This window comes from Porites lutea, chromosome 2 (assembly GCF_958299795.1).
Source record: "Porites lutea chromosome 2, jaPorLute2.1, whole genome shotgun sequence".
In the NCBI taxonomy this organism is placed as follows: domain Eukaryota; kingdom Metazoa; phylum Cnidaria; class Anthozoa; order Scleractinia; family Poritidae; genus Porites; species Porites lutea.
The window spans coordinates 3,430,001-3,452,501 of NC_133202.1; the positions used below are offsets into that span (position 1 = coordinate 3,430,001).

Sequence of the window (22,501 nt, forward strand, 5' to 3'; positions counted from 1 at the left end):
ATAAGATGACGTACTGGGGCGGAGCAACTGAAAATGGCAAATGCGCCTGTGGAATGAAAAATAAATGTGCAAACCCCAGACGTGGTTGCAATTGCGATAAAAATGACAAGAAGTGGCGTGAAGACAGTGGTTTCCTCACTGACAAGACAAAGCTTCCGGTCAAGCAGCTCAGGTTTGGAGACACTGGAGATAAAATGGAACAAGGTTACCATACCCTGGGGAAATTAAAATGTTATGGTATCGCCTGATAAAGCAAACTGCACTTAGATAAAACTAATTGTATTTGTGTATCATTTTCGTATGGACAATCAATTGACCTACCCTGCAAACGTTTCCTGTATCTCCTTATTGAACTTGTCAAACCACTGACACGATAAACAAAAAGTTGGATTTGCTATAAGGGTGACCCGCCTAGCCAGGTAACCCTTTTTGGATAGTAGGGTCACCTTCCTAGTCGGGCCAACTTTTTTCCACATAATAACTTTGGCTCGCCCAGCCGGATCAACTTGGTCAAGACGAGACAATAGAGTACTAGTGCAGTTTTAGACAATCAGAGCATGAGCGAATGCTCGGGCAAAAGGTTGGCAAAGGGGTCAACATTTTTCTCATATAAACGCTCGCTGACGGTTGTCTCGGCTGGGAAGGTTACCCTCTTTCCTGCGACTGCTTTTCTTCGTATAAACGGGACCTTTATGTCAAATGCCAGTTAAGACAAAGAAATGATCGGAATGGATTTTTAAAGATGTTTCCCTGAATGGAAGTCAGGCTGCGGTGTGTTCCCGAAAGTGCTAGGCTGGCACAATAGTGTTTCAGAGTTTCAGTTTATTTTACCACAATGAATAAAGGACAAGACTACAGGAATACGCAGAAGCAACGTAGTGAGGAAGCCCAAAAAGAAACCATAAGGCTTATAGATATTGGGCTCACTCAGAGTATAAAAAAGTATCCGTTTACAAGGCCAGAATTGAGTGTATACTGAGTAAATTAAATGACATTGATTAAAAGGTAAATAACTAATATAAATATGTATAAATAGAAGGCAATAAACGTATAACCTATATAAAGAGACACTGTGAAGAAAAAATGACTAATTACAGAGTTTTCATAGATAATTCTCAGAGGAATGTTTGCGAAGAGTGTTTTTGAATGAGGAGTGAGAAAGAGAATCTTTCTCATTTCCTAAGAGTTATAATAAGATGGTCCTTGGAAACTCACAGAACTTCGAAGATTGCTTTAGAGGAAGATGAACGTCATTCGCGTATGTAGTACCTGTTTTTTAAAAAACAAATCTAGCTCTTCGCTAGTTAATTTAACTTGTTAGAATTTCTTGACACATATGCACTTCTATTTTACAACTTGATTATTAGTTTAAGTTCTTGGCTAACGGGAATGCGAAAAACATTTATCATTTATTACATTAGTAGCATATTTATAAGTGACTAGCTACAGTCAGTGAAAGTTTGTACGACAGGCCAGTCTAATTAAAATTAAAGACATTAAACAAACAAACGCGCAGTTGAGCCTCGATATATTATGCTGGGCAGTGGATTTTAATTTTAAATTTCCAAAAAGAACTTTTTGGCGCAATGCTATGAGATTTTCTCTCTTGAAAAAAAGCTCGCTTAGCAAAGCTTGGCCTGTTCTGGACAGTTGCAAACATAATTCTTATATCCTGCCAAGAGATAATGATCCTGCACATGTGTTGCTCATTCCGCATACGCCCTTACCACGGCCGGGAGTAACCCCTCCCAAATTGACATTCTAGGAGAATTGCGTGACACCCACCAACCAAAAACCTGGCTCTCATTTTTATTTAAGACCGAGCCCTTGATATTTAATAAATTGCTCACTGCAGTGTGACGAGACATTGGTGATACTCGTTGGGCCCTTTTTGGTCCGAAAACGGGTATCCATTTTGCTCATTTTGGTCTGATATCGGGTATGGTTTCGTTTCAATTTCAAATGAATAAGAACGGTTGGTTTTCACTTGACGTCACGAAAACTCAAACTAAAAAACTATCGACCCTACGGAGATTTTACTTTTACGATGCATTAGAGTAGCTGAAAACTAATTTTCATACAAATTTTCGCTTCGAAAGGGTTCTTGGTTTTCTGATAGAGTACGCTTGAATTTCTGAGCTTTTGCGTGACGCGTCATTTACATGACGGCCAAGAGAGCTGTCACGTAGGTTTAAAAACTATGACTTTATTTCAGGAAATTTTGCTATCCAAACAGTTCATCTATTAGAAAAAGTACTACTTTACTGTTTATGAGTTTCTCAAAGAATAAATTGACGCTTTTGTAGCAAAACTCGGTAACAGATATTTCTGTTGGTTTCCGTCCGCCATGTTGGAGCTCATCCAAGTGTGCACCAGCATGGCGTCTCCATACAAATCTCTATAAGTTTGGGTAAAACATTTCTTCGGATATCTCGTATACGAAAAATTCCTCTGACCCGAATCTTGGCGAGGGTCTTTGTATATTTAACTCCTTTCATTTCCCAGATTCTGGACTTTATCTATTGAACGGCTTTGATTTTGATTTTGATCTATTTTGAATGGCGTGACACTGAAAACCAGCAATAGAAATATGCGAATTCCAAATGCATATGAAGAAATCTTTTGTCTGCGCTCTGATCTAAGTAATCATCACATTATTTCTGCCTAAAGGCCAGGTCTGAAAACAGGTATGGATTTTAGAGGTCTGGTCTGGTCTGAAAACGGGTGTAGGAAAAGACATTTTTGGTCTGAAATGAAATAGGTCAGGATTTGGAGAACCGGGCGGCACACCCCCACCAAGAATTCCCAGGAGTACCCCCCGGGTGAAAATTACACTTGTAAAAGTTTTTTAATTACCCCTGGAGTTTCATGTCCCGACACATTACACAGGTGTTCTATTCTCATATTCGTGACGGATGTGTCACGCCAACTCCACCCTATTGTCATTCATCTCAGGCTTGCCACCAATGTATGACGTGAGCGGTCCCTCATTATGACTGAACTTCCACTCTCCGCTATAAATGGTAAAAAGTTGTTGTGGTTGCCTAAAAACGGTCTGATTACTCAGCACTGAGCACTTAGATCACTGGCAAGGGTCTTACAAGACCATGAATTTTAAAGAAATACGCTTATGGAGTTAATAATGCGGAAAGGCATTTTCGAGCACAGGTAGCCCAAGGTTTTATTGGAACCTTTAGTTCTCTTTATAAAGAAAAAAAATCATGATAGAGAACAGAAACCGGATAAAAACCGGTTCATAAAATGGCCATAAGTTAAATATGCTCGATGACCACTCAGAAAAGAAGAAACACACAACTTAAACTTGATTTTTTTTAATCTTTTAACATTTCAAGGTTACAAGACAGGGCACGCAACAATGCCAATGGTTACACATTTTGAGCTTGGGCTATCTGTGTTAAGAAGTCAGTAAGTTTATAATTCCAGAGGAGAGATCCACACGAAATAAACTGCAACAGTTTTAAAACACTCCTGAGTTTACGCCAATACATGTTTTCAATTCCTTAATTAACTAAACACATGTATTACCATTATACTTTTTTAGGATCATTGTATTTGTCAATCATACCTATCACCCACTGTTTTTCAGAATTTTTCAATAATGACCGAAAAATCTATCTCAGTTGCCAATAATGACTTTATGTTGCCGGCAGTAAGAACTGCAGAACCATCTTAAGCCGTTATCGAACAGCCTATTCTTCGAGAGCTCATACACATGCAATGCTTTGTTCCGTATATATGGAAGAAAATGAGGAAATGCACCCATGATGAAGTCTCAAAAGAACTCTGACTTATAATGCATTTCAACAATACCAAAAACTCTACAGAAGGTTTTTCCGAATTTAAAGTGAACAAGTTCGAAATTTCAGAACTTGGTCCTCAATATTGTTGGCGTACATTTTTGCTCAGTCTGCTGTATTGTATGCGTTTCTCTTGGTAATCATTAATATTTATTCAGTTTATTCTATATTGGTGTTGGGGTTTCAAATAATTCTAAAAAGGCAGGTTGTACGGTTTAATTCTAAAAATTAGCGTAAATATAGAGCTTTATACTACTACATGAGAAATTTCTGCAATTAGATTGGCTTAGAGCAGTGGTATTTCAGCTTAATTTGAAATAGCTACATGTGAAAATTACAAACCTTTTGCGGGTAGTAGTATAAACAAATAATAGCATGATTTGTGCTTGATATTTGGCATAAATACCACTCCTAATATTTCAAAATTATCTCAAATTTCACTCGCCTAAAGGCTCGTGAAATTACCTATAACAATTTTGAAATATCACTCGTGGTATTCATGCCAAATATCACTACAAATCATGCTATTACCTATACTAACCTGACCTATAATACCTAACCTGACCTTGACAGTAAATTTTCATTTCTCATGTAGAAGTATAAAGATCTATATTTACTCTAATTTTTAAGAGTTAAACACTTTGCGGTCTTACGCTTTTTAGCTCACCCCAACAACGGCATAATTTATTACAAGCGGTACTGAGTGATCAAACCAAAATTTGTAGGCCCGAGCCTACAAGTCTAAGGGCTTGCTACGCCCCTGCTACCCATTGGTTTTTCAGTAGTTTTTAGACTTAATCTGGACCCCTTTTTTATTCCGTGGATAATTCCTTAACTCTTTGCATGGAAATGACAATGGAGGGTTCCCTAATTTATGTTAACAAATTAAAGGTACAAGCACGAGGCTGAAAATGACAAGATAGGGTGTCCTCTCTTGTGTCTGATCCCAGCGTGGATCTTATTTCATTTTGTGTACTCGCTGCAGATTGGGGTGTGCCAACGCTTAAGTAAACATGTGCTAGGCTTTCAAACCTTACAAAAATTGTTCTAAAATACTTAAAAGCTTTGATTTAAACTTTCCCTTTTTTCTTTTCATTTTGAACGTGTGAAAATAGGTAGACCTGGTAAAATAAAATAAATAACCAGTTTTGTTAGAAGGACAATTTTTTTCAAGCTCATTCACGTTTTGTTTGTTAGTGCAATCATTCAAACCATGTCTGAACGCCGGTTAAGCCTCGACATTGGCTGTAGATTATTCTTATTTCAACAACACGTTTGTTGCCGCCTTATATAGAATGTGCTTTATAAGCAAAGGAGTATTGGGTAATACCCCCTTCTATAAAAGAAAGGTTTAGATTTTAGCATCAAGGTTTGTCTGAAGTTATATATACCCCTCTCCCTCCCCCAGTATTATTTCATAATACCGGTACTGGCATTGGCATCCAGAACAAACGCTGCGTCAAAGAGACCATTCACGAACCATTTCTAAACCATCTGATTACAAACAGGAGTCTTCTTCTGGATACTAACTTGATTGCGATTCCGAGCTTCTAATGGTTACTATTATTGGAACTAATTGCGGGAAGTGTCTCATTATCCACTTGGGTCTTGAGAGAGATGGGTCTCTAAAACTGAATAGCACATCTCATAAGTTAGAACTGCTAGCGCCGCTAGTCTGCTTTCAGCCTTTACTGACCGTTAAATCAGCCATGCTGCTTGAGGTAGATCTTCAACTGTTTTACCGTCAAAGCGTTGACTTAATTCTAAGAGCTAGGGAGATTAAGCAGCCACGACGAAGACAGCAATTTAGTTTAAAAAAACAAAACAACAGCTTTGCACGTTCCAGTGGTGGATCCAGACCTTCAGATAAGGGGGCGGGGGGGGGGGGGGGTCATCCAGACCCTGAGATAAGGGGGGGCCGGCCTCAAAAAAAAAACTTTTTCGGCCCTTTTGGCCTCATTTTCGTCTAAAAATAAGGAGGGGCGGCCCTCCGGGCCCCTCCCCTGGATCCGCCACTGCGTGCATCAAGCATCTGGTGGAACATGTCTTTGACATCTCCATTTACTACACGGGTGAAACTTCCTATAGCAACGTTTTAAGGAGGACAGGAACGCTTGGGGAAGAATTATTTTTCTCTTTTGTGAACTCAGTGAATACAGACCTTGTTAACAATTCATCCAAAATTTTCGGGATAATAAAATTAAAGCTCTTCGTAATTTCGCAAAGACTCAAGTTCCTCTAGGATAACCGAACAGATACAAATTTTATAGCGCAATGTAACATACATTTTTTTAGAACTCTAAAAGTACTCTAGACTGCCTAAAAAGTGTTTTCAATGTATTTAGGAGAAAACCGTCGTTGGTTGCCCCTGATCTAATGCATCAGACGTCAGAGGTAAGAAGGAGCAGGAGGCGCGTAGCTTTAAAGAACAGCAGGAGCCCATCAAATTTGATGGGCACCAGACAACAGAAAGAAAAGAGGATGAGGCATTTCATCAGACAAAGGAACTTTATAATTACACCGATACTAATACGCAATAAATTACCCATATTTTTTATGAATAAAAGGTTTCTTTTCTGTAGAAGTTTCACGGTAGGCTTAGAAGCTATTAACATATAATAATACGGTCAGCTATCTCTAAAATGCAACATTCTTCAAATCAGCGAAAAAATACTGCAAAGAGAATAAGCTAAGATAGTTTCAATTTAACTTTTTGCATACGATAATTACCACCAAAAAACTGTTTCGTTTTGGAATAAAACAGGACAGTGATTGTTCATTTTGCGGCGAAGAGGACTCCATGGACCACACCTTCACTAACTGCCAATTCAAACAGTCCTTAGGGAAATTGTATTTACTGTGGTCCATCAACTCTAAGAATAACTCCAAATTACTCCCTTCATTGAAAGAATCTTTATTTGAACTTTTCGAAAATTCATCCAAAAATAGCCGCCTTACAGCAAAATAAAACTACACCGGCTGTTATTTACTGTTGTTTGCTTGTTTGTCATTTATGAGATTTTATATTCTATTCTTGTAAACGTCATATATAACAAAGCACATACTCTCTCAGACTTTGCCAACCAAATAGAAATTAAATACCAGCTAGGAAAATTCTCTTATTGATAGACTCTATTTTGAAACTGATATGATTGATTTAATTAGTTAGTTAGTTAATATACAGCCAGGCCATTACATTGTAAAAAGTGTTATACGTGGCATAGGACGTCCTTCGTCTCTTCCCTCGTTTTCTAATTTCTTATTACGTAATTATGTGGTTTCTGTAACTTGTAATTGTGAGTTGAATAAAAAAAATGAAAAAGCAAATCTCTAAGATGGACACCTTTGGGATTGACACTTTAAGTGTCCACCATAAAGCGGTTATCCCACTTACTGTGTCTGAATTAATAAAGAGTTGACTGAATGTGTAATGCACTGTTTCTAAGACAGACCGTTTTGGAACTCGCAGACAGGTGTTTGCCTTACAAAGAACCCCCAAAAAAGAAAGATAGGGACCAATTTAGGTATTCGTCATGTAGAGGAGTCAAGTAACCCTTAAGGTCCCAACAGTAATCAGTATCAAAGTTTTCCTGGTAGTATTGACGCTTTATAAAACAAACTGGTGACGAGAATTAAGGACAATTGATCACTCAAGTGAAGATGAATCTAATTGAAACTTCAACAACTTCTTCCTACTACTTCTGTAGGGAAGCGTACAAGGGCAACAATTGATTTCTAGACGGTTTTTTTCTTTTTCCATGATTTTTGGTGAACCAAAATGCTCATTCATGTGGAAGAGAAACCAACAAAACTTGTTTTAAGGTGTAATTCATTGAAATTGCCTGTTTACATTTAGAAACTCCATCAATTTATTAACTTAAAGAACTGTTTAGTTAAATACTAAACAAGAAAAGCAGATTTCCTTAGCCTAATTTTGTTAGATAGATAAGATACTAGATAGATAATCTTTATTTATCCACGGTACAAAATTCGTCAGCTTTAAAAATGCCTAATACTAATATAATAAAAATATTTAAATAAAAAAGCTGCTTTCCACGAATGCCGTGCCTTACAGTTCTTTGAGTAATCGTTTAAATTGCCCAAGGGACTCTGCTTCCCTTAAGTTATAAGGAAGACTGTTCCAGAGAATGGCGCCACTATAGCTGAAGCTGTCTTTGTAATAGTTTGTGCGCGGTAATGGAACATTGAGTTTATTTTCAGAGTCCCTTATAGGTTATATGCGACTTCACGCCTTTCAAATTTAGAACTAAGATAGTTTGGAACCAACCCGTGCAGAGACCTGTAAACCATCGTAGCTCTTTGAATTTGTTGCTGGCAAGCTAGGTTTTTCCACCCTAGAAGTTTGAAAAGGTGACCAGCATCTACGTCATAGCTTGAGTAGGTCAAAACACGGGCTGCTCTGTTTTGTAGCTTTTGAACCTTATTCTGTAAAGTTATCCCACAGTTTCCCCAAACAATGTTGCAATAATCAAAGCGTGGCTGTATTAAAGCTTGATATATTAGTTGTAAGGTCGTCTGAGGGACAAGGTGCCTTATTCGTTTTATGGCCCCAATACCAGAAGCGACTTTCTTTGTTACTTTCTCGATATGGCCACTCCAATCAAGTCTGTCATCGATGGTCATTCGAAGTGATTTTGCAGTAGTGACCCGGCTAACTTGAAAATCATTAATTGCAAATGTCGGGGACTTTGTGAGAGTACTTAGCCTCTGCCTAGATCCGATAAGCATAAATTCGGTTTTAGTCATATTTAGAGTAAGTTTGTTTACTCTCAGCCAATTGTGAACATTTTCTAAATCTTGATTTAGATGCAACTGAATATTGTCTGCATTATCACCTGCGTATGAAAGGTGGGTGTCATCAGCGTACATCCTCGGCTCACAGTTTAAAAGACAGTTTGGAAGATCGTTGATGTATAACAGAAATAGTAGTGGACCTGGGGAACACCACAACTTAATAAACAGCTTTGAGAGAGCGATCCGTTGATGGAGCACATTTGAGTACGATTCTCTAAATATGACTTAAACCATATGGTGCGCGTTACCATATATGCCGTAATTGTTTAATTTTGATAAAAGGATCTCATGGTCAACTGTGTCGAAGGCCTTTTTGAGATCTAAGAAAACAACGGCGTTGATTTTACCGCGGTCAATATTGTACGCCCAAGTGTCCGTGGCCTCAAGGAGAGCCGTGACAGTTGAGTGAATAGCACGAAAGCCTGATTGATATTTACAGATTATGTTGTGCTCTTCTAGGTAGGCATATAATTGATCATAGACGATTCTTTCAAAGACCTTGGCCATAACTGAGATCACCGAAATTGGACGATAATTATTTAAGTCGTCCCGATCGCCTTGTTTAAAAAGTGGGATGACCTTTGCGCATTTCCAGTCATCCGGAAATATGCCTTGACTTACTGACTGGTTAAAAATATCACGGATAGGAATGCAAATGAGATCTGCACATTCCCGAATGAGCCTGGCAGATATCTAGTCAAGGCCAGCTGCCTTTGAAGTATTTAGACGATTCAAAAGTGAGAGAACTTTATTTGTACTAGTCGGATGGAGCTGAAACCGTTTATCTGTGCCAGTGAGGTACTTTTGATAACCATCACTATTAATTTGAGGAATCAATATTGCTGGCAAGTTCTGGACCAATAGTGGCAAAGTGATTGTTAAATTGGTTCGACAGCACAGTTGGATTTGTTATTGATACTCCATTTACTTTCAGAGATGCCACCGATTTTTTCCCAGATTTTCGCGAAGTAAGTTCATGGATAGTCTGCCAGGTCTTTTTAGAATCGCCCGTACACTTGTTAAAACTATTTTGATAATAGGCTTGCTTAGCTAATCTGATTTCGCTATTTACTATACTGCGTTGTTTTTTAAAAAGTGACCAGTCATTTGAGAAACTGAAGATAATACTTAAGTAACGTAGAAATTATTTTTAGTAGGTAGATTAAAGAATTTTTTGCAGACAACATTGTTCGCCGGTTAGCCTGTGTGAGGGTCCCGGTAAAAGACGTTTTAAAATATTGATATTAAATGTTAGCCCGTAGAAAGCAAAATTATGATTTTGTTGTCTGGTCTATTTTGTGTCGGGCTTTCTATATATTTAATAGATAATTGCTTCAAAAACAGCGGGAAATATTTCCCCGCAAAGTAATGTTTTTCTCAACCCAGTTAGTGTATAGATATAAAGTGTCAGGATAAAAACATCTTTTTTTTAATTTAAAGCTGACAAAGTTACTTATCTCTCCAAGTACGGCTGCTGATGATTTAAACACATGTTTGCACGTATTTATTTCGAAATCCACAAAATTATCTGTATTTTTAGGAAGTTATGAATAAAATATATTTTGATTCATATATGGAACTAGTAGAACTATGATAGTTTATAAAAACGGTAGAGGAAATGCCTATAGTCCATAACTCTGGGAAGACCACGGACAGGGACTTTACAATAACAATACAGTCCACAATAACAAAATGTTTTCCAGCGTTGATTTTCTGATTATGCTTTCACTACCTCGTTTCCAGACGACTCCCTCGCGGGGTAAATTTGCGCTGCGCGCAGGTCGACGAAAAAGAGATCAGGCCACCTTCTCGTGGCCTCTCGCGCTTCGTGGCGAACCCTAAGTGCGTTATGAAGCACTTAATTACGTGAGTAGGCAGATGCATTCAGGTACCTTGCTGAGGCAGGTAATGTGGATGCAAGTCCATTAAAACGTGTTAACGCAAACAAATTAACTTGCAGGTAATTACGGCTTCCGTTCACATGAGATTTCGTGTGAAAAATCCCCAGGTCATGGAGTTTCGTAAAGGGAGAATATCTTCTCGTGTGGACACACAGCTGTAAACGCTGAAGTTTGTATGCGCTCAAGAAATTGTGTGGACATTGTCTTAATTCTAAGGTAATTGTCATTCAAGAGGAAAATTCTGTATAGACGCTTTATTTTCAAGAAGTACATTTATTTTAATTGGTATTCTCATAGCCTGCGTAGCAGGCGCTTGGAAGTAGCGGGCACAATGAAAAAACGGGCGCGCGAGAAGCGCCTACTACGCAGGCTAGTATTCTCAAAAAGTACATACTAGCTAGCTTTCTAGCAGCATCGTTCATGAAAGTCCCCTTAATTTCAATGCCGGAATATGAATTACCTTCTGATTCTTAAAACGCTGCAAAATTATCATAAACCTTAGCTCGCTACCGAGTTAATGTTCCAAAGAACGGAACAGAAAGAGGTGTGGAGGGAGCACACTTGAATCACCTTATGGTAGTTTTGGTGAATTGAGGCGTTTTTGGTATTTCTGTCATTTTTAATTTTCCATTTTATATTTTAATCATCACTTGGGTTGTTGGGTGTTCCCAATTAGTTTACGTTTATCAACTAGAACAACATTAAACTTAATAATTATTACTGGATATTTATAGTACAAGACTGATGTTCCCATACCTATTCGTACAAAGCCAACTTGACAATTAACCTTCGACAAATATTTTTTCTTATTATTAAATTCTATTCATCTAAAGTTTTTTAAAATGATATACTGAAATTAGTAATGAAGTATGCCTTATGGCTTTGCGTTCTTTTAATGAAAAATGAGAACCGTAAATAAATTCCGAAAATAAGCCCGGGGCTTATATATTTCACTTTGAGGCCCTTTTTGAGGGGCTTATTTTTAGAGGGGCTTATGTACGGAGGGAAATTTGCGTTTCAAACTCCCTAGCCTTATAGCTGGAAGGAAATTTATCGTTTTTGCTTTGTTTTACTTTGAAAAGTTGAGGGCAATTTCCAAGTACAAGCCCCCGGGGGGCTTATATTTGAAGGGGCGATTTAACGGAGGCTTTTTTGCGTTACTTGTTTAGGGGGCTTATATTTGGCGAGGGTTATACATGGAGGGGCTTATTTTCGGAATTTTACGATATATTAAGAAAAAAAACTATCAAGATTCCATCTAGACTGAAGGAACCGTTCATCCCTAATACGTCAAGTTACCTGCAGTCTTTCAGTCATTACCATAATATACATCAAATTAGGAAATTGTTAATATTCATCTTAAAAGCAGTGGCATCTGGCAGTCTGGAGACAAACACGAAGCGAACGAAAATGGCTTACTCGGACAAGAATCTCTCCTATAAAGGTTTTTTTGTTCATTTTATGGTTTTTGTGTCGCTTTGTCAAAGTTTGGCATCTTCAGGTGAGAAACTGGTGAATTCTGACCGTTATGTAGTAATATTCAGTCAGTTGTTTAAGTTTATTGGCCTACATTAACTAACTGTAGTTATCTTCCACTTTTTGCAAATTCGTGAAAAATGTCATAGACCAGTACTTTTAATAAAAACCCTAAACTTTCGAGGCCCAGAAATTGAAAAGTAAAATTCAACCATACAGTAAAATTCAACCAAACACCAAAACGAAGCTAGCGTGTCCGAGTGCGTGCGTAAGTGGGGTGTTTTCTGTTTCACAATAAAGTTTGTCGTGATCCGAAACCTGCATTTATGTTTTTTAGAATGTTCCTTTTTTGGTGTTGTCAGTAAAGTTGTCGAGTCTCAGATGGGCTCCTGCAGCAGTTTCTTTTATAAGCTCGAGAAGTTGAGGTACCGACCTCCACTGAATGACACGTACTCCAAAGTTTCCGCCATGTGTCATAGATAGCTCACAGATATTCTGTGGAAGTAGATACAAGGTAGTGGAGAGAACGAATGAATGACGGAATCACCGTGCTCATTTCCATGATACATTACTTAAGAATACGGCTATTTGGGAGACTTTCCATAAAGCCAGCGTTATGACCGACTTTGACTCTTTTTCTTTATCAACCTCCGTTCGCGAAAAATGCCTTTGAATACTTTAAAATTTGTTTCTACTTTACCCTCCGGGGAAAGTAGACTTAATTGGCTACCCAAGACATACCCACTGCCTGAGTTGTACAAAACAATATATTGACTCAACTCGTCGAGAAGAAGTGTTTTAAAAAAATTTGGAAGATACTATGCATGCAGCTCTTTAAACCACTGAGGAAGAGTGATCACCCTCGAAACGTCTGGATTTTGTACCGTTTCAAAGCACATTTTGATAAACTTTGTAAAAATCGCCGAGAAGAAGCCTATTTTCGGCCTTTGTTCCTACTGTTATTCGCGGTAAAAGTGCGCATTTAAAAAGGACGTTCGACGCCTTGAGTATTAGCGCTCATGCCAGAAAAGCCGAACAACTACAAAACATGAAAACATTTTGATAACGATTCATTTCTGACAAGATACTTTGTTTAACCAGACTGATTTTAGTGTATTGAATCAAGCCACCCGAACTGAGTGCAAGTCTGGGTCTAGTTCTTCTCTCTATCAATCGTCACTGCCACCTGAGTCTGTTTACCATAGTTACATCTTTCACTGATACTATTCTTTACTCCACTCAAATCGCATTAAATTATATTACTACTATGCCGTACATTCCTTCCTTTCTTAGAGATGAAAAGCTGTGGCGAATAGACCATTTTTAGACTGAAAGTTCTCGTGTGAAAAACTAAAATGACTTTTTAATTAAGTTGTTAATACTCAGAAAAGACAATTAATATTTAATGACAAGAATTGCAGACCAGGGGCCCGTTTCTCGAAAGTCCCGGTAACTTTTCGGGCCCGAAATCAAATATTCAAATCGAAATATAAAGAATAAGAGCGCAAGTCCTGGCTAGCAAACTACTCCATTTTGTTTCACTAACTGATAGTTCTATCATGTTAGATGCAAAACTTTTGAAACCTCGATCTTTAATATAAACGGAGACGGCTTACCGGGCCCGTTAATTATCGGGACTTTCGAGAAACGGGCCCCAGTTTGCTACTGGCTCAGTAAGATGTCATTAACGTCAATACGCAAGTAATATGTTTTCAAGGCCCAGTTGTTCGATTGCCGATTAGCACTGGCCTGAGGTTAAATTTTGATCCGGTTTTCTTTTTGTCTTTTTCAAAAGCAACTTCTCAAATAATTTTCTGTATTCTTTTAGGATCATCCAATCATCATTTTGTAGACAACAAGAATTGAACTGAATTTGCTTTTTAAGGTTTCAAATCTGAATTCAAATTTTGAACTAACCCTGAGTTATGTTAACCCAGCTTTGAACAACTCGGTCCTGGACAATACTTAATAAGTTAATAACGTGTTGGATAAAACGGCAGGCAAGACGAAAATTTGGCTAAACAAGAACGCTCTTACACCAGCTGTCAGTCTCGCTTGCTTGGTGGAGATTAGATCGAGAAATGAGGAGACGATTAATTCTACACGAAACAGGATTTACTCGCTAAAGGTTTTTTACTTCCTACTTTATCGAGGTCGAGTATTCTTCGGGATATTTACTTGTTATTTGTTTCTGAATTGATTTAGTACGCTTGTTAGCGACGACCGGAAATACGTCTTCGGTCGCAGGCTGTACGCCTGTATAAATACACGAAAATTCATGGACCTCGATTCTGGAGATGCGTACTCATCACAAGACCATTTGCATACAATGAAAGTAGTTTACAACACTCGACCATCGCAGTTTTGCTAATTAAGATTCTTATTTTTTCGACCACTCAGTACTGTTCACTTGTTTCAAAGTAATCAACGCTTTCAAGTGATAGAATTCTTGGACCGACACGTTTCTAAAAAGCTCTAAATTTAATCTTTCCTAAGCTTTCTTGGCAAAATCTGCGTGGCTTCGGTCACGTAACGATTCTTATTCCCAGTTTCCACGGTCTCCGCTACGAACGCTTGGCACAATGACCTCCCTTTTGTGTCATAAATACGAAGAAAAACGGCTTCAGATTATGAGTCTCGCTGCCTACACAAGCGAGACTAATTAAACCCAAGATTTTTTCTGTCCCAGTTATTGATACAACTCTTACGGGCTGTTTACATGGAGGGAGGAAGATCCCAGAAGGCGGATCATCCTAGCGCCATATGTTTTCTGCAATCGGTTTGCATACAAAAGGTGGTAGTTGTCCTTAGTGCTAGGATCTTCCTAGTCGGAGGATCTTTAGGTAGGAAGATCCTGGAACCATGTAAACTGTCTTTGCTAGGAAGATCTTAGCAACGGGGACAAACTAAACAAAAATGGCAGCGGATCGTTCAGTGCATGGCTAACCCATATCACGGCAATAAAGGCCGACATTATTTTTATTGCGTTACCACGAGCTGATTGTGATAACTCTTCTGAAAGGTAGTCATTAACGCCAGTAAAGACGGCAGAAGGGTCCAAATTGTATTTTTGTTTTTGTCGCCCGCTATTTTGAATTCTCGCAGTTCTAGATCCTTCTCTACTTGGTACGAGACGGACTGAAATTTCTGCATGTAAACCCAACGAGAAGTTGTTCCTCCCTCTGGGATCTTCCTCCTTCCATGTAATTAATCAGTCCCTTGAAATATTAATATTAATGATAATCTCTATGTCCACAAGAGGTTAAACTTTATTAGTTTTTCTAATCATGCCAGCTGAGGAGGGCCGCATCATAGTGTTTAAAGAACCTGTACCAAACAAAGTCATGACCGGTCACGTGATCAGAAGAGAAAGTGTCCCCAATGAAGGGAGCTGTCGAGTGAAGTGTTATATGGAGCCCAACTGTGTGTCCATAAATATGGGACAATTGACAGGAGGAAAGATAAAATGCGAATTAAATAACGCCACTGCAGAAAAGGAATTTGTGTTCGATCTAAGGACCAAAGATGCCCACACTTATCTGGCCATCGAGGTAAGCGCTTTTGTTTGGAACTCATCTTAGATACAGAATCTCTAGCGACCTCGGTGACGAGGCTGTTCATAAAGGTTAATGGGGGCTGACGTTTAGTTTACAAGAAGATCTAACGCCAAATTTATTCCGCTAGTGGAATAGCCTGCATAGCAAGCGTTTCCGGTTGTGTTATTGCGCGAAAGTTGAGGCGACAGTAAAATAAATGCTATCGTTCCAGCTTTTCTCGACGAGCTCAAGTGGAAACGCTTGCTACACAGCCTGCTACTGGAACTTAGCGAGTTTGATATCAAGATCGCTCATATAAATGGTTCGTTCAAGACGTTTTTGAACAAACAAACGACAATAAGCCTGTGGCGATAGGAGCATTTTAAGCGCGAATGTACCAGCTAATTAAATATTGAAATCATTCGAAGTCTTGTTTATACATTTCTTAAAGTGAGCTTCTTAATTGGGTGATGGCATTAGGCTACCTTAATACTTTGCTTTTTTGCGGCTAACACTGTAACAATTTCTCCTAGCAACAGAGTTAATTGATAAAGAAGTTTTTGTCTATGAAAGGCAAATTATTTGCGTATGAAAAAAATATACGGAAATTTATCAGCAGCGAGAAGAGACACGCAAACGGCTTTCACGATTTTTACGACTAACAAATCAAACATTCTACATCGGACATCTTACATTACACCTGTTGACTATAATGACTGGAGTTTTGGCAGATTTACGGCTAGCGGTTTGTCCATTCTTAAGCCCTCTAATATACTTATAATCTGGTAGTTGTTTTTGATTGCTGCTCCTTATTCCAGAATCCCTGCAGCAGTAGCCCATGTGTAAACAACGGGACATGTCAAGCTGGGTTCACAAGTAAAGGGTTTCGTTGCATATGTCTGCCGGGATTCCCCGGAACAAACTGTCGTGCAGGTACGTGTATGCAACAATTTTATTGCACATTTGGCTTAAACCATGCATTTAAAGAGAGATCAGGATTAGGGCCGTAGTAAGAGTGAGGCCTTTTTTTCGAGGAATGCGCAGAAGGCTAATGTTCGCTTTCTCTTCTTCCCAGCTTCTTTTTCTTTTCTTTCTTTCTTTCTTTCTTCTATTGGACATTCCACGTCTTCTACTAGACTTCATTTCAGTGGGAAACGTTTCGCTAAAGTCCCGAAGATCAAAAACTTTTTCTGAAAGGGAGTAAGGCTCTGGTAGTGTCAACAAAAGAGAATTTTCAAAGGAATTTTCTGATCAACTGTAGACGTTTTTGAGTATTCCTCTGTCACGTTTAACTGAATCGTGCACAGTTGGGTATGGTTCGAACGATCTCTCTTTCCTATACAGTACATGTTAGCGGTCAAAACTGTCCATGAACGTAAGAGTGATGACGTCACAAGTGGTACAATGCACGATAATATGCATTGTCGGTAACGGGCGGCTCGAGTGTGAATGGGTTAAAGCAGTGTAAAACTTATGAAGCCACATGCACACCAAGGAAGTGCTAGTAGTCGTCAGTTAGTTCCTGGGGAATATCCCAAGAGTTTTGATTTATAACTAATCCTGGTTATTTTCAATCACTGTGTTTAGCCAAATCATGTAGTGACCTAAAGAAGATTGAGCCTAGAGCAGAAAGTGGAAGCTACGTCATTGACCCTGACGGAGAAGGTGGCTTGCTTCCTATGTATGACGTCATCTGTAACATGACTGACAAAAATGGAGTTGGCGTGGCAGTCATCAGTCACGACAGTGAGAACAGAGCCTTGGTGAAAGGATACGATGGTAAAGGTACCTACTCGCGTGACATTCATTACACAGGAACGAATCTGTCTCAGATAGCGAGTCTCACCAGAGTCTCCCTGCGCTGTGAGCAGGTTATCAAGTATGAGTGTTATCATTCAAAGTTACTGAATTCCGATAAAAAAGGTCCATTCGGATGGTGGGTGTCACGTGATGGCGATAAGATGACGTACTGGGGCGGAGCAACTGAAAATGGCAAATGCGCCTGTGGAATGAACAATACATGTGCAAACTCCACCCTTGGCTGTAATTGCGATGAAAATGACAACAAGTGCCGTGAAGACAGTGGTTTCCTCACTAATAAAACAAAGCTTCCAGTTATTCAGCTCAGGTTTGGAGACACTGGACGTGGCAAGGAAGAAGGTCACCATACCCTGGGGAAATTAAAATGTTATGGTATCGCCTGATAAAACAAACTGTACTCAGATAATACAAATCAACTAATTGTATTCTCTGTATCATTTTCGTATGGGCAATCAATTGACCTATGCTGCAAACGTTTCCTATATCTTCTTCTTGAACTTAATTGTCAAACCGTTGACAAGAAAAACAAAAAGATGGATTGGCTATAAGGGTGACCCGCCTAGCCAGGTAACCCTTTTTGGATAGTAGGGTCACCTTCCTAGTCGGGCCAACGTTTTTGCACACAATAACTTTGGCTCGCCCAGCCGGATCAACTTGGTCAAGGCGAGACAATCAGAGTACTAGTGCTGTTTTAGACAATCCGGAGCATGCGCGAATGCTCTTGGCTCGGGCAAAAGATTGGTAAAGAGGTCAACATTTTTCTCATATGAACGCTTGCTAACAGTTGACTCGGCTGGGAAGGTTACCTCTTTCCCGCGACAGCTTTTCTCCGTTTATGGACCTTAAAGTCAAATGTAAGTTAAGACAAAGAGATGATCGGAATGGATTTTTAAAGATGTTCCCCTGAATGGAAGTCAGGCCGCAGTGTGTTCCCAAAAGTGTTAGGCTGGTACAATAGTGTTTCAGAGTTTCAGTTTATTTTACCACAATGAATAAAGGACAAGACTACAGGAATACGCAGAAGCAATGTAGTGAGGAAGCCCAAAAAGAAACCATAAGGCTTATAGATATTGGGCTCACTCAAAGTATAAAAAAGTATCCGTTTACAAGGCCAGAATTGAGCGTATACTGAGTAAATTAAATGACATTGATGAAAAGGTAAATAACTAACTAATTTAAATATGTATAAACAGAAAGCAATAAACGTATAACCTATATAAAGAGAAACTGTGAAGAAAAAATGACTAATTACAGAGTTTTTATATATAATTCTCAGAGGATTGTTTGCGAAGCGTGTTTTTGAATGAGGAGTGAGAAAGAAAATCTTTCTCATTTCATAAGAGTTATAATAAGATGGTCCTTGGAAACTCACAAAACTTAGAAGATTGTTTTCGAGGAAGATGAAAGTCATTCGCGTATTTAGTACCTGTTTTTTGAAAAACAAATCTAGCTCTTCGCTAGTTATTTTAACTTGTTAGAATTTCTTGACACATATGCACTATTTTACAACTTGATTATTAGTTTAAGTTCTTGGCTAACTGGAATACGAAAAACATTTATTATTTATTACGTTATGGTAGCATATTTATAAGTGACTAGCTACAGTCAGTGAAAGTTTGTACGACGGGCCAGTCTTACTGAAATTAAAGACATTCAACAAACAAACCTTTTTGGTCCGAAAACGGGTATCGATTTTGCTCATTTTGGTCTGATATCGCGTATGGTTTCGTTTCAATTCCAAATGAATAAGAACGAAATAGAAATATGCGAATTCAAAATGCATTTAAAGAAATCTTTTCTCTGCGCTCTGATCTAAGTAATCATCACATTATTTCTGCCTAAAGGCCAGGTCCGAAAACAGGTATGGATTTTAGAGGTCTGGTCTGGTCTGAAAACGGGTGTAGGAAAAGACATTTTTGGTCTGAAATAGGGTCAGGATTTGGAGAACCGGGCGGCACACCCCCACCAAGATTTCCCAGGAGTACCCCCCGCTTGAAAATTTCACTTGTAAAAGTTTTTTAATTACCCCTGGAGTATCATGTCCCGACACAGATGTTCTATTCTCATATTCGTGACGGATGTGTCACGTCAACTCCACCCATTGTCATTGATCTCAGGCTTGCCAGCAATGTATGACGTGAGCGGTCCCTCACTATGACTGAACTTCCACTCTCCGCCATAAATGGTAAAAGGTTGTTATGGTTGCTTGAAAACGGTCTGATTACTCATCAGTGAGCACTTAGATCACTGGCAAGGGTCTTACAAGACAATGAATTTTAAAGAAATACGCTTATGGAGTTAATAAGGCGGAAAGGCATTTTCGAGCACAGTAGCCCAAGGTTTTATTGGAACCTTTTAGTTCTCTTTATAAAGAGAAAAAAATCCTGATAGAGAACAGAAACCGGATAGAAACCGGTTCATAAAATGGCCATAAGTTAAATATGCTCGATGGCCAATAAGGAAAGAAGAAACGCACAACTTAAACTTGATTTTTTTTAAATCTTTTAGCATTTGAAGGTTACAAGGACAGGGAACGCAACAATGCCAATGGTTACACATTTTGAGCTTGGGCCATCTGAGTTAAGAATATTTTATGGAAGAAAATGAGGAAATGCACCCATGATGAAGTCTCAAAAGAACTCTGACTTATAATGCATATCAACAATACCGAAAACTCGACAGAAGGTGAACAAGTTCGAAATTTCAGAACTTGGTCCTCAACATTTTTAGGGTACATTTTTGCTCAGTCTACTGTATTGTATGTGCTTCTCTTCGTAATCATTAATATTTATTCAGTTTATTCTATATTGGTTTTTGGGTTTCAAATGATTCTAAAAAGGCAGGTTGTACCGTTTAACTCTTAAAATTAGCGTAAATATAGATCTTAACCTGACCTTGACAGTAAAGTTTCAATTAGTTTTAAGAAACACTTCTTTGGGCTTATTTCGGTAACAGTAAAAAAAAAAAGTTCATTACATAGAAATAATCATTTCCTTTAGTAGTTGTTTTCAGCTGGTGGATGGAAGAATGAGCAATTTCTTTGACGAAGTTCGTTTGTTTTAAGCTGAAATAAGTTCTCACTTTTGCTTCCAAACCTCGATAATAATCAGTCTTACCTACCTCATAAATCTAGCTTAAGGCCACGCGTCCTAACACCTTTTGAGTTCTTTGTTCTCTTTTGAGCCAGTTTCAGCCAAATTTCACTTACTTTTCTGACCTTAAACTAGAATTTCTTTCGACACAATCTTAGGAAAATTTAGTTTCTTCCAAGCTTTCGTTTTGGTTCTCTGTAAAGCAATTCAGGGATAGAGACATTTTTGCAAATTTCCTCCACGCGCAGCTGAAATCGATCCAGTCTCCGTTCCTTTTGTCCTCTAAGATCTGACACCAACTAGCACCTTTTCCTTGCATACGAATACCATGTGAAACTGCGAAAAACCAATCAACTTAATTGTTCAATATATATAGAACCTCTTTTGAGTAGCCGTTTTTTACCTTGAGATCTGAGATAGCAAAGAAGAGCTGGTAACTACGCGTCAGCAAGATTAAACCATTCTCAACGGCAAACTCTGGTTGTACCAACTCTTTTCCACGTGTCTTAAAGTCTGTAGAACACCCCCTCTACAGCTTTCTGATAGATCTGTAGAGGGGGTTTATTTTGTCCCTTTACAAGCAATTTATTTGTAAACGTCAAGTTACACAGTGCATAAGGAAATGCACCGAAGCTTACTAATTTTTTCTCCAAAAATGCGGCGCTTATTTGAGGGCTGCGCTTAAAACCATAGTAATACCTCTTAGTACCGTATTTACGCGAATAAGCGCCGCAGCGCTTATTAAATTCTCCCAAATGGGGTGTTTATTTGAGTAGTTACTGTAATTTGCAACTTAAGAGTTTATTACATTCAGGACAAAATGTTATTACATTTAGGACTTTATTACATTTAGGACAAAATATTATTACATTTAGGGCTTATTACATTTAGGGTCGTTTATTGCATTTAGGCCTTCTACAGCATCCAATGACCGGGCTCGATCGTTGTACTGATCGAGGTCCTCTAACGTTTTCTCGCAATGTGTGAGATTGTTTTCTGGTACATACATGCTTAATAATTCTTGAGATAAACAAAAACGCGGGTTGGATACAGCTTTAAGTAGACGTGACCGATCATAAATGTGGTATCGGTATTTCGTCGATTTTTGACACGGTATTTCGGTATTTTCCAATTTTTCTTACGGTATTGCGGTACAGTTGGGTACCCCCCAATGTCCTCCTCTTTTATGTTACCGAAATAAGCCCAAAGAGGTGTTTCTTAAAACTAATTGAAACTTTACTGTCAAGGTCAGGTTAAGATCTATATTTACGCTAATTTTAAGAAATAAACCGTGCAACCTGCCTTTTTAGAATCATTTGAAACCCAAACACCAACATAGAATAAACTGAATAAATATTAATGATCACGAAGAGAAGCGCATTAAAAAAATAAAGCAGACTAAGCAAAAATGTAGCCTAACAGTATTTTCTGAACTAAATTCATTTTTCACTGTAGTATTTCGTTAAATTTTAGCAAGTTTGCGAACCACCTGCACCTCAAAATGGAAGAATTTATTTAGTTGTGGTTTTATCAGAGTTGAATATGCAGACATACCTTGACGCGTACCCAAAACACGTAACATTGGGTAACACCTTGCGAGATATACGTCAAATATTTTTTTCAATTTAAAGTTTGGTATTATCTTTCAAAATAAAATCAATTATTGAATAGACTGAAATGACATTCCTTTACCTATACATGCAAAGATCGAATGTTTTTCTTCTAATTTTTTTTTCTAAGGATTTTAATTTTCAAAGTGGCTAGAATCCATGAAATAATTTATAGAACACGATCAATTAATAAAGTATGCCTGAAGCCTTCTTTCAATGCAAAATCAAAACAACAGAAAAAAAATGATTAATAACTATTTAGATTCCTTATGAACTGAAGCAAGCCAAGACATCCCCGACCGTGTTTTCCTAATAGTCTAGATACCTGCAGTCTTCTAGTCATAATCGCATGCCATGCACTAAAGCGGCAAATCATTCATTCCTAAAAACCTGAGTAACACCTTGGTGTTCGCAGCCAAAAATGCATCGCTC

At 38.4% G+C, this 22,501-nt stretch overlaps 2 protein-coding genes across 2 annotated transcripts in view; both read left to right on the plus strand.

Annotated features, from left to right (window-relative positions):
• LOC140925012 (contactin-associated protein-like 2) overlaps positions 1 to 248 on the plus strand; it is a 9,649-nt gene extending 9,401 nt beyond the window's left edge. The window contains exon 2 of the mRNA XM_073374977.1: positions 1 to 248. This exon is cut by the window's left edge and continues 390 nt beyond it. Within this exon, the coding sequence (XP_073231078.1) occupies positions 1 to 248 (248 nt within the window).
• Positions 249 to 15,297: 15,049 nt separating this feature from the next.
• On the plus strand, positions 15,298 to 17,750 carry LOC140925031 (contactin-associated protein-like 2). Its single transcript, XM_073374994.1, has 3 exons — positions 15,298 to 15,561; positions 16,365 to 16,479; positions 17,134 to 17,750. The coding sequence occupies exons 1-3, from the start codon at positions 15,298 to 15,300 to the stop codon at positions 17,748 to 17,750; spliced, it is 996 nt and encodes a 331-aa protein (XP_073231095.1).
• The last annotated feature ends 4,751 nt before the right edge of the window (positions 17,751 to 22,501 follow it).

Coding starts and splice junctions, on each gene's coding strand:
- LOC140925031 (XM_073374994.1), top strand. CDS start 15,298: ATGCCAGCTGAGGAGGGCCGCATCATAGTGTTTAAAGAACCTGTACCA. Junction 15,562..16,364: donor ACACTTATCTGGCCATCGAG/GTAAGCGCTTTT, acceptor TCCTTATTCCAG/AATCCCTGCAGCAGTAGCCC. Junction 16,480..17,133: donor CGGAACAAACTGTCGTGCAG/GTACGTGTATGC, acceptor CACTGTGTTTAG/CCAAATCATGTAGTGACCTA.